At 52.7% G+C, this 15490-nt stretch overlaps 1 protein-coding gene across 8 annotated transcripts in view; it reads right to left on the reverse strand.

The window, feature by feature from the left end:
- Nucleotides 1–13165, reverse strand: part of MAP4K4 (mitogen-activated protein kinase kinase kinase kinase 4) — a 134368-nt gene extending 121203 nt beyond the window's left edge. For 4 of the 8 annotated variants that reach the window (XM_082758839.1, XM_082758834.1, XM_082758836.1 and 1 more), the window contains exons 1-2: nucleotides 12323–13165; nucleotides 11896–11961 (exon numbers count right to left, since the gene is read on the reverse strand). In XM_082758839.1, the coding sequence (XP_082614965.1) occupies nucleotides 11896–11961; nucleotides 12323–12379 (123 nt within the window). In that variant the 5' untranslated portion in view covers nucleotides 12380–13165. The remainder of the gene's footprint in view (nucleotides 1–11895; nucleotides 11962–12322) is intronic. The other 4 variants (XM_082758835.1, XM_082758832.1, XM_082758838.1 and 1 more) reach the window with 2 other exon arrangements.
- Between the last annotated feature and the right edge of the window lie 2325 nt (nucleotides 13166–15490).

Genomic DNA, 15490 nt, shown 5'->3' on the forward strand with positions numbered 1-15490 from the left:
CAGCTGCATCAGAATCAGCAGTGAAATGCCTTGAGAGCTTCTGCTGCAGCCCACACTCTGAAAAGTCATGACTGGGTTCATTTTCATAAGTCTGAAGACACAAGAAAGCGAAATGTTTTGCTAAAATTTGTTCTGCATATGCGTAAGAAAGCTCTCCTCTAGAAATGCTTTTTTTGTAGAAGCAGGCAGAGAAGCAGCACGAAGCCTTTCTCTCTGCAAAAGAGCAGACGGATTGCAGAGGTAGGGCTGGAGGCTGAAAGGGGCAGTCTGGAGCTAACTAGGTCCTGTGTTTTGGGTTTGTTTTCACATCCAGAGTTTCCCAGAAGTCTGCAAGACACCTGCCCTAAACGCCCATCCACAAACTGGTTTAAAAAAATCCTTTGTTCCCATTCCTTTCCGCAAGCCATCGCTGGTTTGCATCGTGGGGGCAGAGCAAAGGTGAGGTGTTGATGGTGAGCTTCTTTTTCGGCAGGGAAGTACGGCGGTGCCCGTAGCAGGCGAGCCGCGCAAGCCTTTTGTCCTGCTGCTGTGCCGCCTTGCCTCCCCTCCTCCCCCAAAATCGCGAAAACAAAGGACAGCTCAAGACCGAGGGATCTGGGGTTTGGTTTATTACATGCTTAACGGAGCACTGAATTGCTGGTGGTTATTGCCTGCTTTAACTGCTTTCCTTAAAAGAGAAACATGAGTAAACAAGCATGTGTCATGAAAAAGCCCCTATTCAAACAGGAGCTGACAAGAGAAAGAACATCCACGTTTTACAGCTGCTCCTGAACAGTTTTGCAGGCAGGCACCAGCTGTGATGGCAGCAGAGACGAATGCAGAGAAACCCCCAGCTCGTCCCCCACCAGCTCGGGGGGCTCGTCGAGCCCTGGATTTAAGGCCCGAGGTTAGCACACACAGGGCTCCAGGCTTAAATTGCAGGGACTTAGCGTGTGCCAGGGGCAGCCTGACTTGTCTAGACAAAGACTTTTGATGCCTTTCAATCAGCACTAAAAACATTCAGCCTCAAGCCCTTGGAGAGAGCATCCTCAGCCCCATCCCGCCAACCCTCGCCTGAGGAGCCCAAGGCCTGAGCCCAAGGCCTGAGTCCTCCAGCAATGAGGACAAAGGCCACAGTGACCCCCCCAGCCCAAATTCGGTGACAGACACTGCCATCCGACCCCTGTGGGAGCAGGAGACCGTGCTCCTTCACTTTTTGGCTCAGCTGGCAGGCAAAAACTGCGACCCCACTGTCCCTCCACACAGGCTGACAGAGCTGCGGGCAGGCTGGGCCTGAGGCCTGGCGCAGGTTTTCCCAATCCCCTTTAAAGAAGGGGTTTGTTTAATGGGCTTTCTCTAGCAGAAAGCACAGGTAAGAGAAGAGTAGCCAGGTTTATCACTCCTCTCTACCTAATCACCTATTTTGGTGAAACTTGTAAGGTTTTTAGGCCTCCACCCCATACCAAGTCACCAGCTCAAGTCAGCCAGGAGGTTGAAAAATTGTGGAGGACAGGCTAAAAGGCTCATTTCTTTGGAAAGCCAGGGTAAAAAGAAACCGCAAGAAAAAAGATCTAAAGGAGGTGCAGAATGCATGTGGAGAAACACATTAATGAAAAAACAAACAAACCTCACATTGGCAGAGCTGCAGCCAGTACCAGAGGTCACATGGATTTAACTATACCCCTGCTATTTGTTAGTTACTTTGGTACCGAAAAAAGAAAAGAAAATAGAAGAAAGCCACAGACAAGCCCAGAGGAAGAAATGAAATGCAAAGGATGAGTGTAGAGTTTAGAGGAAGGGAGCAGTGCAGGAGGAACTCACCCACATCAGATGAGTATGAGGGAAGGGTGAGAAGAACAAAACAAGCCACACAAAGGGAGACAAACCTCTTGAAAAGAGACAAACAGAGGAAAGAAAACTCATCCTAGGAGGAAAGATTAAATCTTTAAGACATGAGGCACTACTGAGAAGTGATATTTCTAGAAAATAATACCTTTTACACACCTAAACACTGCGATAAGAAGGATTACCTCTACCATACCCTTATTCCATTGCACTTGTTTTTCTCCCAAATGACATTTACACCTCTTAAATTATGAATTCAGAGACAGCCTGCATAATCGGTGAAGAACATTATTCCCGCAGGCCTACGACAGCAAAAACATTCAAAACATTTCCCTCGTAACATCCTAATCGTGAAATCGAGTATTTGGGGAAAAGAAGGCTGGCTCGGGCCCTCACAAGACTTTTTCTGACGTCGTGCAGAAAGGTTCCCGAAACTAGGCGGTTTTGCTGATGGCTGTGATTCAGACCCGAGTCCCTAGTCATTTCAGCGTGCTGTTTTTATCATCTTTCAAAACTGTCCGTAGGCACTATTAAAAGAAACCCACAGACTCCGGCATGGCAGAGGCAAACCCAGTCTGTGCTTTGCAAAGAAACCCAGGACCGAGCATCCCTGCACAGCCCCATCCCTCTCCCACGGGAGCAGCACAGCAAGGTCAGGTTATGAGCTGGGCTCTCTGGGAAACGCTGAGAACTGCTGCTGGATACCCCGAGCACAATCTGCACACATTAAAAAAAAAAAAAAAAAAAAAAAAAGGAACAGCCCTCGAAGGCGGACGAGCTATTAAATTTTTACTAGGTGAAATGTTTACCAAAATAAATCTAGTCCTTTCCACCCTTCCTTATTATCATAACACATATGGTAACTGACATACAATTAATGGAGCTTTAAACCAGGAGTTCTTGGAAGGCAAACACACTCTCGGCTTCTCAGCTAGCCTTGATAAAAAGCCAGTTCCTGACAAAGGGCAGCAGTGCAAGTGGCTTTATGAGACTCCCTGCTTACCGGGTACCCCCCGCTCTAACGAGGCACACCAGCCACATGCAGAGAGGTGAGGAAGGCTCTTCCAGCACCCACACGGGCAACAAGAGTTTCAGCTCCTCCTCTCTTACGTGTATCCGCCCAGCAGTGAGCTGACATGAACAGTGTTGTGACATTTCAATACCCAAGGCTACTCGGTTCCTTTCTGCACTCCCAAGGAGCTCTGAACTGAGGTGATGCTGTCTTTACAGGCCTGACACGCAGTTCACGTTTCCTTTTCCCATCTTCTCCTACCCGAGCTACAGAGACGGGGTGCTTTCAGCACAGCTCTGTGCAAGGCAAGCATCTCCCTGTAACCTGGGAAGTAACCAGATACTTCCCAAGGTGTTTCAGAGATCTGCCTAACCTTCCCTTCTCCTTTCTGCAATAGGGAATCCTACTGCTGGGGAGCACAAAGCAAGACTCCCCTCCTAAGCTTCCCCTTTCCCACACAGCACCATAGGTACACAAAATCTATTTCCTTATAGCATGAGAAGACGCTGACACAATCAGGTTATCCAAATGCTAGGAGGTAACAGCAGCAAAAGAAGAAGACGCTGCCAAGTCACATCCTGGGTGCCACCTTGAAGGAGGCAAGGCCTTAGATCTGGTGGGCTGGTTCCCTTGCCCACTTCTCTTTTCCTTTCCCAAAACCACATAGAAAGCGCTACCACCACACCCAGCGCGTGAGGAAGCATCTCCAAACTCAGCAACTTAAGCAGAAAGAAGTCCGGTCGATAACTAATATATTTTTATTCCTGAGGAGGAAACCAGAGCACTCTTCCATTACCTCAGAGGAAACCTAAGGAAAGGTAGCATTACTCAGGGCTGATTTACTGCCTCCAGCCATTCATAAAACCATAAAGCCAGTGACATATAAAACAAGCAGCTCATTCACAAGAGCTCTTTGATCTTAAATACAAATAAAATTAGGTCAATATTAAAGATTTTCATTCCTTGCCATATAAGACTTCCACAAAGGCTCAGGAAAGCTTTTCCCATCCATCTCTTTTAACACTCAAGTTATTTAGAAACTCACATTTCTTTCACATGACTTCAAACATGTCCTCGACATCCACTTGTCATCGCTCCAGGATTTAACCCTTAGAAGGCACAGGACACCGTGCAAAGACTTCTCCGGGACCCCCAAGGTAAGATCAGAGAGTTTTATTTGGTTTCAGGTGGAAGAAAGGAGGGAGCTAAGGGCTTAATCTGCTAAAATAAGGAGCGTGGGACAGGCTTGGGGTGCAGCATCGCCTTGCATTTTCAGTTTAGCATGCGTGATTGTGTTAGGGTGGCTTTCAAATTGTATTTATTTGCTTTCTAAATCAACCAAGAGCTCTCATAAACAGCAGAAGGCCCCTGAAGCTATCACCGTAATGCGGTATCTGCTCATAAACGTCAATATACCAATTTTAAAGGTATTAACGCTGATGTTTAGTCATGGTAAAATATCCTAATACCTGCCCCACCTCCTGCACAGACAGCAGCACAGTTAAATGGGAGCAATTCAGCTCAGGGCTTCCTGCAAAAAGGCCTCTTAAACCTATAAACCCGCCGTCTGTAAGGCAGCACGCAGCGATCCTACTGCGAAACGTGGGTAAAGCACACAGGGGGACCACGAGGCTCTCAGCATGAAGTCCTCCTGCTCAATGCCCAAAAACACGCAGCCCTGTCCACGGAGGGGTATTAAGAGACCAGGATGCCAACACCCAGAGCCCTCCCTCTCTTCGGCCAGGGCAAGCATCAAAGCTGACCTCAGCTATGGTTAAGGCAAAGAAGGGATGGTTTCTGATTAAAGCAAGGACCTTCACGCCCAGAGATCTGGATCCTACCTCTGCCACACAGCATCAGTTCCCCATGGTGCTTCCCTCCCACAGCCTCGCTCAGCAGCAAGGCGCAGGGGATGATTTGAGTATCAGGGAAGAAGCACAGGAGAGCTCCGCTTCCTTCTGTGTTTGTAAGGGAGATTTCCATGCAATTCATGGTTCATTTTAACAAATGGTAGGGAATATGAAATCTCAAACAGTTTGGGAATGTCTGCTGCAGCTGCTGCAGGAACATGAAGGATACTGCCTCCAAAAAGAGTGTGTTAATTAGAGAAAAGATACTCGGGTTTACAACAGATTGGCATTTAAAAATAAGATTCACAACCAGATTCAATTCTACTAGGCAAGCTTGCAGCTACAGAGAAGCAATACAACGACAGAAAAAAAACAAAACAGGTTGGATGGGAAAGGATACCTTAGAGAAGAAGCACACCTTTGAAAAACACTGCTTGGACGTCAGGCACTTAATTACAGCCCTTATCAACACCATCAAAAGAGCTGGAGTATTTCTGTAATTCTGTCCTGTAAAACAGTAACCCGGAATAAATGCACTCTCTGTAACAACGTAATTCATCCAAACAGAGAAGATCCTGCTGCTTACAGCTGAGGGCAGGCAGCGGGAGCCACCCCGTGCGTGGCATGGGGCAGGGGCACTCTGTCCAGCCTCAGACATCTACAAGACCTACATTTCAGACCCTAGGTTCCCACTACGATGAGCGGGCACAGGCAGAGTCGTGTAAATAGCAATTTACCTCATCCTAACATCGGTGATCTCCAGAGCCCATCCGCCTGACCTGCTTCTCTCCACTACGAGCCCTAGAGCACAGGACCGAGTTGTAAATGAGCGACAGGACACGTGCACCTGCAGCTCGCCCTGCTGAATGCGTTTTTTTGCCTATCAGTAAAATAACTGGAGAGACACAGCACTATCTGCTCGCCGGGAAGCACAAAAGAAACGCAATTAGAGCTTCCACTCAGGAAATACCTCGTCAGGACATTCAGACACCACTGTGCCAATTCCCCCAAAAGAAAAATAAGGAAAATAATGAGTTACCATCGTGTTCCTGGGGCCCAGACCCTTTAAGATACACAGAAACAAGCACGGGGTAGAACACTTTACTGTAACACGTTAAGGTCAAAGGACCTTGAGCTTTTCTTTCCTGGTTTTGAAAACAAAACAACCCCGAACCATCAGATGGCTCCAAGTGCAGGGGGCAGGTTTTAGGGAGGTTTATTTTGCTTTGAGCTTACTGTTTAAATCGGAGCGGCGAACTTTTATCCTCTGTCATCCCCCACAGCCACTCTCACAAAATCCTAGGAAGAAGCTATTGAAACTACCGAAGCTTAGCTCAAATTGGCTGCTGTGTTTTTAAGATTTCCAGCAATCTTGAACAGCTCCAAATGCAAAAATTCCAAACAAGAAACGCGCCAGCTTTGAGGTAAACCAGCAGGAGCGGGACTCTTGTGGTGGCAGCACCCGAATGATTACCAATAATCAGATTTGTTGCAAGAATGTCAAGCTGCTGCCGCTCTTTTGCCTATTCAAGTGGTGTGGTGAAGGTGATGGGGTACCAGGACCTCGCCAGAAGCCCCCTGGGGCTAAGGGGGCACTCGAGGCACAGCAGGAAGATGAAGAGTGGCCAGGGCTCATCCCCTCAGCCCAGCAGTCGCATTGCTGATCCCAGCTGAGCGTGGACCCCCTCCAGCAGCAGCAGCACTGCCTCCAGGACGCATCTCCAGCCCGTGCAGCTCCTCCAGGCACCGGCACGAAGCCCTGGGTCCCCGCACGGAGAGCAGCTCCTATCAGCAGGCGATGGGGCAGCTCCAAAGGGAGGGGACGGGGACACAGCAGATAAGCATCCCAATACCTGTAGGACTGCATCCAGGCGCGGAGCCTTACCACAGCAGCGGGTTGGGTGACGAGGCAGGCTGCTCGGGGCTTGTTGGCACTTGCAGTGTCCTGTCTGAATGCCTGCAGTGACAGCAGCTACGGTGGCAGGGCAACCCAGGGAGGTGCAGCGTGCCTGGGAGAGAAGCACCTCGCCAGGAGCACTGAACCATCTCCCCCGGATGACATCCCTCGTCCTGGCACACGGACACAGCCCGGCTAGGTGGGGTGAGGCAGGTCTCCTCAGCACAACAAGGCGTGTAAATAAACCTTCCTTCAACGTGCAGGAGTCCAAAGCGTGGCTGGCTAGCGAAAGCAGAAGGCTCCTCGATCGCCATGGGTAAGACTGATCTCTTTCATAATATATATGCATATTTACAATGTCTTTCTATTGACAACGAAGCTGTCTTGTTCTTATATTGAGCAGTTTCCTCCACGCTGCCTTTGTTTCCCACAGGTACGCATTGCCTACTAATCCTCAGCGTTTAAGCCAGCATCTCCTTCATCAGCAGCCAGTTCCCGCTGTAAATTCACCTTCAGCCAGGCTGCTTTCCTCCGAGCCGTGTCACCGTCTCCTCCCAGCTCCGGATTTTCCCATGTGTTTGGTCTTCTGCTTGGCAGCACGATGCAAGATCGAGCAGGAGGAGGACATGGGAAAACCCTCAGGAGAAGCCAACGCCCTTCAGAAAACAGAGAAGCCCACTCCAGCCGTACGTCCACCTGATCCTGATGCAAGGTCCTCTGCAAGCGTGGGCATCTCCGTTCCTCGCTCGCTGGGCTTTCAGGCTGCTTCAGTGCTGCTTCTCCCGGCCTTCCCCATCAGCAGCAAATTAAATCCAACGCCACCGAGGTCAAATCGCAGCTCCTCGTTGCATTGGGAGCTGCAGCTTGCACTTGGCTGCGGGACAGCAAAGCCCAGGAGGGCCCAGGGACTGCTCTGTCTGCGGGGCTATCGTGTCTCCAGCCTGTAATCACTCCTCCTCCAGAAAGCTGCTCTGTCCTTGCTCTCACGCCGAAAACAGATAACCGCAGAGGTTCTGGCTGCTCTGTGATCAGTGCCATACTTTGTGCCTCTGTGTGAGTTGTTTCACGCTGCATCCGAGGCAGGAAATACACTTTGACAGTAATACCGAGATGCAATGTGCAAATCTCTGTGTCTCCAACATTCAAAGTTACCTCACAGCTCCCAAGCAGTTTGCACAGTTGATTTTTTCCCTCCCCCTTCCTGCAGCTGATTCCCTTTAGCACCAACAGCATCTTTTATTTTTGAGCCTGTGCCGATCCGAGGAACAATCAGGGACCCGTAACACTACAAACCTACAGTATTTGCTAAGAAACCCCCTGTGCAAGGCTCTGAGATCCCCTCCCAAGTCCACGTCTCGTTCAAGTGCGTTGAATTCTTTCCACCAGCCCCAGCGGGAGCTGGACGGGGACCCGAAATAACGCCGCAGATAAGGATCTGACTGTAACTTCTGACTACAGGCAGGCTCCCATTGTGCGAGTCGCTGCTATTGAGCCGAAATACCAACGGCAGCCAAAGGCAAGGAGAAACGCTTCTGGAGGAGCCAGAGCGTACAGCCAGAAATGTGCAACGGGGGAAACCAAAAATGCCACTTTTCTCCAAGGAAAACGTATCCCGAGAGAGGAGGTAGACGAACCGCCGGGCTGACACCGCGCTTGCAACAGAAAGCACCAATGGAAAGGAAAACGGCTGGAACACGATGTGTGTACACACAAACACACAGCACACCACATGAGGAACGTCAGCCAGCCTGCTGGCCCAAGGATTTTATGCTAAAAAACCTACACAACGAAGGAAGGCGGGGAAACGAACACCTCTTCTAATATGGGATCCCCCTTGGGATCTTCCTACAGCAAATAATAATGATAATAATAAATCCCTAGGAGTCAGCGTAAGACTCTGGGTTGCATTTTGTTACATCCATCACCTCCAAGCACTGCACAAAGGCCCCTTCTAACGACATTAACGGAGGGTCCCTGCCCCAGGATTTAGCACAAGGTGCAAAAAAAAAAAAAAAAGACATTTTGACAAACAGACAGATGGACCGGGGGAGGAAGAATGAGAGGGACATGTGGTTACCCACAATTGGCAGGTCGCTTTCTTTTCTCTTTTTAATAAAAATAAATATCAGTAATCCCCACTGGCCACCTGCCTGGCTGATGTATACTTAATTAAGGAGGATTCAAGCGATGGGAACCGATCAGAAGTTCAGCAAATTTGGGGTAAGGTTGGGTAGGGGGGGGTTAAGGGCTGCAGCTAACCACAGGACCCAGAGGAATGCCACTCTCCACTCTCGTTCCAGCCACCCTCTGGCCCTCCCTGCTTTCTCCAAGAGTAAATTCCCACTCGGGGAGAGAATTCCTGCAAAATAGGAAGGGAAGAGGAGCAGTTGGCAGGCAGTGACCTCAGCGCTCCTCGGCACGGCTTGCCCTCAGAGTGATAAGGCTGGAATTGTGTTGGTGTTTAACCAGATCATTTCAATCCACAATGAGGGCCCTTTAGCAGCCAGAGCAAGCACGGGGAGAAGGGAGAAATGAAAAAAAAATAATAAATAAAATCCGCCGAGTTTGTGCAGAACAGCGAGCACTGGGCTGTCCCCCTGCCCCCCGACGCGGCCACCTTACAGGCCAGGCAGCAACAGGGCGTCCTCGGCGTGGGAAAACATCTACCCAAGTTTTAATTTATTTTCAAATCAGCATTTAAACGATCGCATCTGACATCATTTCCTTTTATGAGCCAGCAGCTAGACAATATGCATCATTTACATGCACTTTTGGAAGGCTGCTCCGTAAATCAACACAAGGAGCCCTCAGTGCGAGTTAACCATTGCGAGGCTCCTGGGGAGCCACCCCGGCCTGCGCTGGGGGCATTTGGGGGCATCGGCCCTAATTCTGAGCTTTCTGGTACAATCACACGAGGGCTGCTCCTGTCCTGGGGGCACACGGAGCTCATTTCGGCCCTGATTCACCTCCGGGTAACGTCTTCTTTGTCACACAGCGCTGACAAGGCTCCTTGACACACCAGCGGGGTTAGGACGATGAAAATTACGTCCGCGCTGCGGACTGGAAGCAGAGCAGCCCAAAACTTCGCATTTTCGAGCTTCGTGCCCCACCGAATGGCTGAAACCCCAGAAACACGCCGCTAGACACCCCTGAGCCACCTGCAGCGAGCGCAACCCAGGCGGAGAAAGGCCAAAATCACCCCACGTGCTGCTCCCCGGCACCTGGAAGGAGACCCCCGGCGGGGCCGGGGCACCCCCGGGGTGCCGAGCGGCGAGACAAAGAGATAAGCCCGGAGATAACGTCATGCCCTCTCCCCGCGGTGGCAGGTAGCCAGCCAATCCTGCCGCCAGCGCCCGGCTGACATCAGCGCCGCTGCCGACACCGACGCCGAAAAGGGGCTCGAGGGAGAGAGGGAGGAAGGCTTGGCCTTTTCCCTCAGCCCCTCCGAAGCCCGCCCAGGGCACACATGCAGCCTCTGGTGGCTCTGGAGGGATTTTCCCCGGCAGCACAGTGGCTGCAAATAGTCAAACGCCACTGCAGGGCCTACTGGCATTCCCATTTCGGAGCTGTTTTGGTTTTCAGAATAAAACCGAGCCTGAATCACGAGAAGAAAGTTACGTCCAGCCCTGCAAGGCGTCCACACCTCGCGTGCAAACGCATGCGAAGCAAAGACAGAGGGGCACCAAGCGGCTGCGCGCATCCTGACGTTTGCACCTGCCCCCCCAGCAGGGTCTGGCAGCCTCCCCAGCCATTTCCTTCACCCCCGCCTCCAGCTACAAAGCAGGAGGAAACCGTGCTGCCACTATCGAAACTGAGAGGAAGGAGGGGAAGCCTGGTGGCACAGGCCAGGCAGGAGCTGCCCCCAAAACCTCCCGGCCCTTCCGTATCCACAAGCACGTGCGCTGAGGTTTGCTCCTCCTGCAGCTTCGCCCCGAGAGCTGCCCCACGCGTCAAGGGAGCGAAATTCACAATTTCCAGGCTGAAGACAGTTAAAGCCAAGCAGGACTTTGCTACTTAAGCCGAAGCATTAGCCAGTAAGCCGTGAAACAATGCGCCAAATTGCAATAATTAACAGGAGGGGATAAAGTCACACATTCACGCCCTGCGATTTTTCCTATGAAGGGTGCGGGTGACGCAAGCTCTGGAGCAGAAGGATTGCAGGGGAAAAAAAAATAATAAAAAAATAAATAAAGATTAAATGGCTGAGCACGGGCGGGTGGTGTCAAAGTGCAGCTCCCAACCCACTTTGGGAGCCGTGCAGGGTTTTGCAGCCCTCTGCCAAGCGGGGCAGCCTGGCCACTGCCCTGCCAGCCCCGAGATGCACGCTGCGGGGCCGGGCTGTGTCCCGAAGGCTGAGGTTCACGCCCTCAAAACAAACTGACATGTGTTTCGCTCGCAGAAGACACACCGAAGTGCTTCGGCTGCTTGCCCCAGCAGCATCTCACCATCAGGGAAGCCCTAAAAATGACACCGCCTTCTTTATCAGCACAAAAAAAAAAACAAGCAGCTAGGGGTATCGAGCTCCTTTCTTTCAGTTATCTCGCCTTCCCTCTGCAAATTCTCCCTGCGTTTCTAGTTTAAGGCAAGCTCCTTCCGTCTGCGAGTATTAGGGCTGTGTGAATAATTAGTCATCCTGGGAGCTGCCACTCGCTGCAAAGTCATGCAATCTCGGGATTTGTTTGTTCCACTGACTTGCACGCTGGAAAGGGGAAAAAGGGAAAAAAAAAAAAAAAAAAAAAAAAAAAAAAAAAGGAGCAAAGCCGCCGAGTTTCACACCCACATGGGCACTCTCCCGTTTCTATTTTCTAAAAGTCATCCACTCGCCGAACAGGTTATTCTGGGGATCCTCATTCTCACCAAACCAATCTGCCCCGCTTATCTGATCGCCGCCCGGCGTGGCGTGCCCCCCGCTGCCCCGCTCGCCCCGGACCCCTTCAGCCTCGCTGCTCCGAGGGTTTTCCAGCGAGGCAGCCGGGTGACAACCCCGGGGGAGGCCGGTGCCTTTGTCTCGAGCCGCAGCAGCGGCAGCAGCTCCCCGTCAGGGCTCCCCGAGCGATTCGGGAGAAGCCCCGGGAGCTATTTCTAGGGCTCGGCCACGCTCTGACAGCGGCCGCCCGGCTCGGCCTTTTCTCTGGGGGCACCCAGGGCTGCTCCATCGCTTCGGGGGCGTGCCGGGCGAGGCGTTGAAGCCCCTTTTTGCGAAGCAGGAGCCCAAGGGCCGGCCAACTCGTCACGCCAAGGCCAAGGCCACGGCTCCTGTCAGAGCCCCGTGGGCAGCGCCGGCGAGCCAGGAGCGAAATTCCGCCACAAACCTTGTAGACTTGCCCGTACGTGCCATTGCCAACCACTTCCACCAGCTCGAAAATCCCGGCGGGGTCCTAGAAAAGAGGGGAAAAGGGTGGGGGGGGGGGAGGGCAGAGGGAAGGAAAAAACAAGAGCGGGGTTACGTTTCGGCCGGCCGATGGCTGCTGCCACAGCCCCAGCCAGGCGTGCTGCGCTGCTGGCGGCGTGCAGCTGTTGCGCCCTGCTTCTCCCCGCACATGCCAACGCATGCAAACAAAGGAAAGCAGCCCAGGGCCGGGCTCAGCCCCCCACAAACCCTTCCAGCACCCCTCCGGGGGGCTCCCCGCACGCCCACCCGGCCCCACAGGGAGCCCGACCCCGGCCCTCGACCCCCATCATGGGGGGGGTCCTCCGGGCCCCTCCGGGCCGCTGCCCGCCCCCAGCCCCGGAGCTCACCCGCAGGGAGGACAGGTCGATATCCACCAGACTTTTCGCAGGAGAATCGTTCGCCATTTTCCCGTCTCTTCCTTTTCTTTTCCTTGATTTTCTTTTATTTTTTTTTGTTGTTGTTTCCTCTCGGCGTTAAATAACAGCGGCGCCCCCCCCCACACTCCTTCCTTCTTTCCTCCTCTCCTCCCCGAAAATATTAAAAAAAAAAAAAAGCCGTGAATGGCGCGGGGCTCCTCTTCTTATTTGGGGTTTTTTTGTTTCTTTTTTTTTTTTTTTCCTTTTTTTCTTTTATCTCCTGCCCTTCCCTTCTTCTTCACCCCAGCCCCGCCGGGTTGAAACTCTCCAGCATTGGGAGGGGTTGGCGGGGGGATGATGGATAGATGGATGGGTGGTGGGAGGAGGAGGAGGAGGAGGAGGAGGGGGAGAGGGAGGTGAAGGCAGGCGGGGAAGGGAAAGGAAGGGAAGGAGGGGAGGAAAGGGAGGGAAGGAGCCGAGGAGAGGGGGAAGGGGGTGCCTCCCGGAGGGGCTCCGAGCTCGCTGGGGGTCCCGCAGGGTCCCCGGGGCTCACACCATGGCGCGGCGGCCGGAGGAGGAGGAGGAGGAGGAGGAAGAGGAGGAGGAAGAGGAGCGGTGCCGGGGCCGGCAGGCTGTGGTGGCAGCCTCGGGGTGCTCCCAGAGCCCGGGCATGGCCCGGCCCAGCCCGGCTCGGCTCGGTCACACCGGCAGGAGGTGGCAGCCCCGGCCCCGCTGTCGCATGTGGGGGCTGACGCCCAGCGCCGCGGCGGGGCTGGGAGAGGGCTCGGCTGTGAGGCAGACAAAGATAGCCGGGGCGGAGGGAGGGAGGGAGGGGAGGAGAAAGGAGGGAGGAGGAGAAGGAGGAGGAGTGAAAAGGGCTGCAAAATACACGGCGAGCTGAGGGAGGGAGGGAGAAAACAGCTCCCCCTTCCCTTCTCCGACAGGAAAAACCGGCGGAGGGGCGGCCGCAGCGAAGCACTGCCGGGTGAGGGCGGGCAGGGAGGCGCCAGCCACGGGCGACCCATGGGTGCCCATGGGGTGGCTCTCCCCGGGGCTGCCCTGCGCCCTCCCGCCCCAAAATCCCCCCCTGGAAACCCCCCCCCGCCTCCTATGGGGCTCTGAGGGGGGAAAAAGGGAGCCCAGGCTTGGTGGCGAGCCCTCCACAGGGCGTTGTGTCCCCTTATGCACCGCCACCGAGGCCTGGGCTAGCTGGAAATCTTTTTCCACGTCATGTGGCAAAATCTCCTTCGCCTCCCTCTCTGCTTGCAGCCCCAAAGGGCAGTTGCAGGGAGGTGTAAAGCTTGGCAGGCCCCGGCTGTCCTTGAGGTGCGTTCCCCGCCTGCCAGAGGCCGGGCTGCGTTTCCTGTGGGAACCAAGGTTTTCCTGTCTCCTCGGCCCCAACCGCAGCCTTGCATATACATGGCTGCGAGTATCGCAGCGACACGCTTCAACAGAGCGAACCTGTTGAGCAGAAAGTGCGAGGAGGAATTACCATAACAGCTGTAATGGTGCACTGCCTTCTGCAAAGGAAGCCGACTCGGGCCCAGCCACTGCAAATGTTTTTATTTTTTCTTTTTAGGGGAAATCACAGGAAGGCAGATGGGTTCGGATGGGCTGCGTCCATCCCTGTGCGCGCACGCAGCGGTGGGATGGGGTCGAGATGCACAGTGGGTTTTAAAATCAGGTCTGCACGGAGATTTACTGTCGAGGGCTTGCTCTGCGTTACGTGGTGTCTTTAACTCAGCCTCTCCGTGCACGAGAGCAGCCTCAGCAGGTCGAGCCCACTGCCCGTCTGGCCCAACATCTTGTCTCCAAATGTAGCCGGTGGTGAACGCCGAGGGAAGATCACAGGAATAGTTTATCCGTCCAGCGATACTTCCCCGGGGCGTCCTACCAGCTGCCAGCTCGCTGCCGCTCAGGGACCTCGGCAGCGTTTGATGCCCCTGCACTCAAATAATCCATGATGATTTTCTTCTTCCATTCAGTTGCCCATTTTCCGGGTGAATCCATACATACTTTTGGCTATGACAGGGTCCTCCGGCAATGAGTTCCCCAGGTGAACAGCTCGGTATGTTGAAGACCATCTTTGTTTAGAGGCTTTGAACCGTTCTCTAGTAGTTTGCAAGAAATCCCTGCTGATTCTTGTGCTGGAAAAAAAAAATGGTGATTGTTTCCTATTTAATTTCTCCTTTGCATTCATTTTTTTTTATAGGCTTCCGGTGTGGTCCCCCTCAGTTTTTGCCCTGTAGCAAATTCTGATCTTTTTACTGATGCCATGAACAGCATCCATTTCAAACTCGCCCTCCATTGAGCCACTTCTGCTGCGTAAGCCTTCTTTTTCAGGGCAGAGGAATGGACCTCCACACCCTCTTCTTGATGTTGGGTGCCCCATGCAGTGCCGTGGCAATGCCCTAGTTTCCAGTCCTTCCCTGGTAATTCCCAATACTCCTGTTTTTCACTGTTGCTGAGTGTGGAAATGACATTTCCATGGAATATTGTAACTCCGCAGTCTCTTTCCCTACAGCTAACCCTATCCCAGAGACTGTCTCCGTGTGCTCCTGGATTCCAAACCCTATATGTAGCACCTTTCTCATGCCCTTGAAAAATACAGCCAGAGTTCTGCAGGGCTGAGCCAAAATACACATTTTCGGTAACACAGCTCTGATGTGGCTCCACCACAGTGGCTCCTTGCTGCTCGGAGTTTGTATTTTAATATAGTCACTTCTGTTTGCTAGTTGGCTTTAGTATTCTGCCAGAACACCAGTAAGGAAGCAGAACTGCTAATGAAAAGTTTGCAAATTCTTGTCACAGCCCCTAAGTTTAGTGAAAAAATAGTTTCCATAAATCCATAAATGCCACGGGACTTCTTCCCTCTGGTTCCCAGGGAGAAGCACCACACAGCCTCACCTTCCTTCTCCTTCCTACACAAGCCGAGGGATTAAAGAGTTGCTTTCTTGAGGAAGAAGTCTCTCTGGCTGTGGCCAAAACCACTCTGTTCACATGTTCGTCATGTTCATCATGCTCTTCACCAGCACAGCAGACTTGCCCAGCGTAGAAAGCCTAAAGGTTAAAAGACCAGACGTAAAACCACTGGAAAGAAGATGATGAGCAGTCTGTTTTAGCTTTTCCTCACAAAGTTGAACCAGCATCACCGAAGCA

The sequence above is a fragment of the Aythya marila genome (assembly GCF_965140915.1).
Source record: "Aythya marila genome assembly, chromosome: 1".
Classification (NCBI taxonomy): domain Eukaryota; kingdom Metazoa; phylum Chordata; class Aves; order Anseriformes; family Anatidae; genus Aythya; species Aythya marila.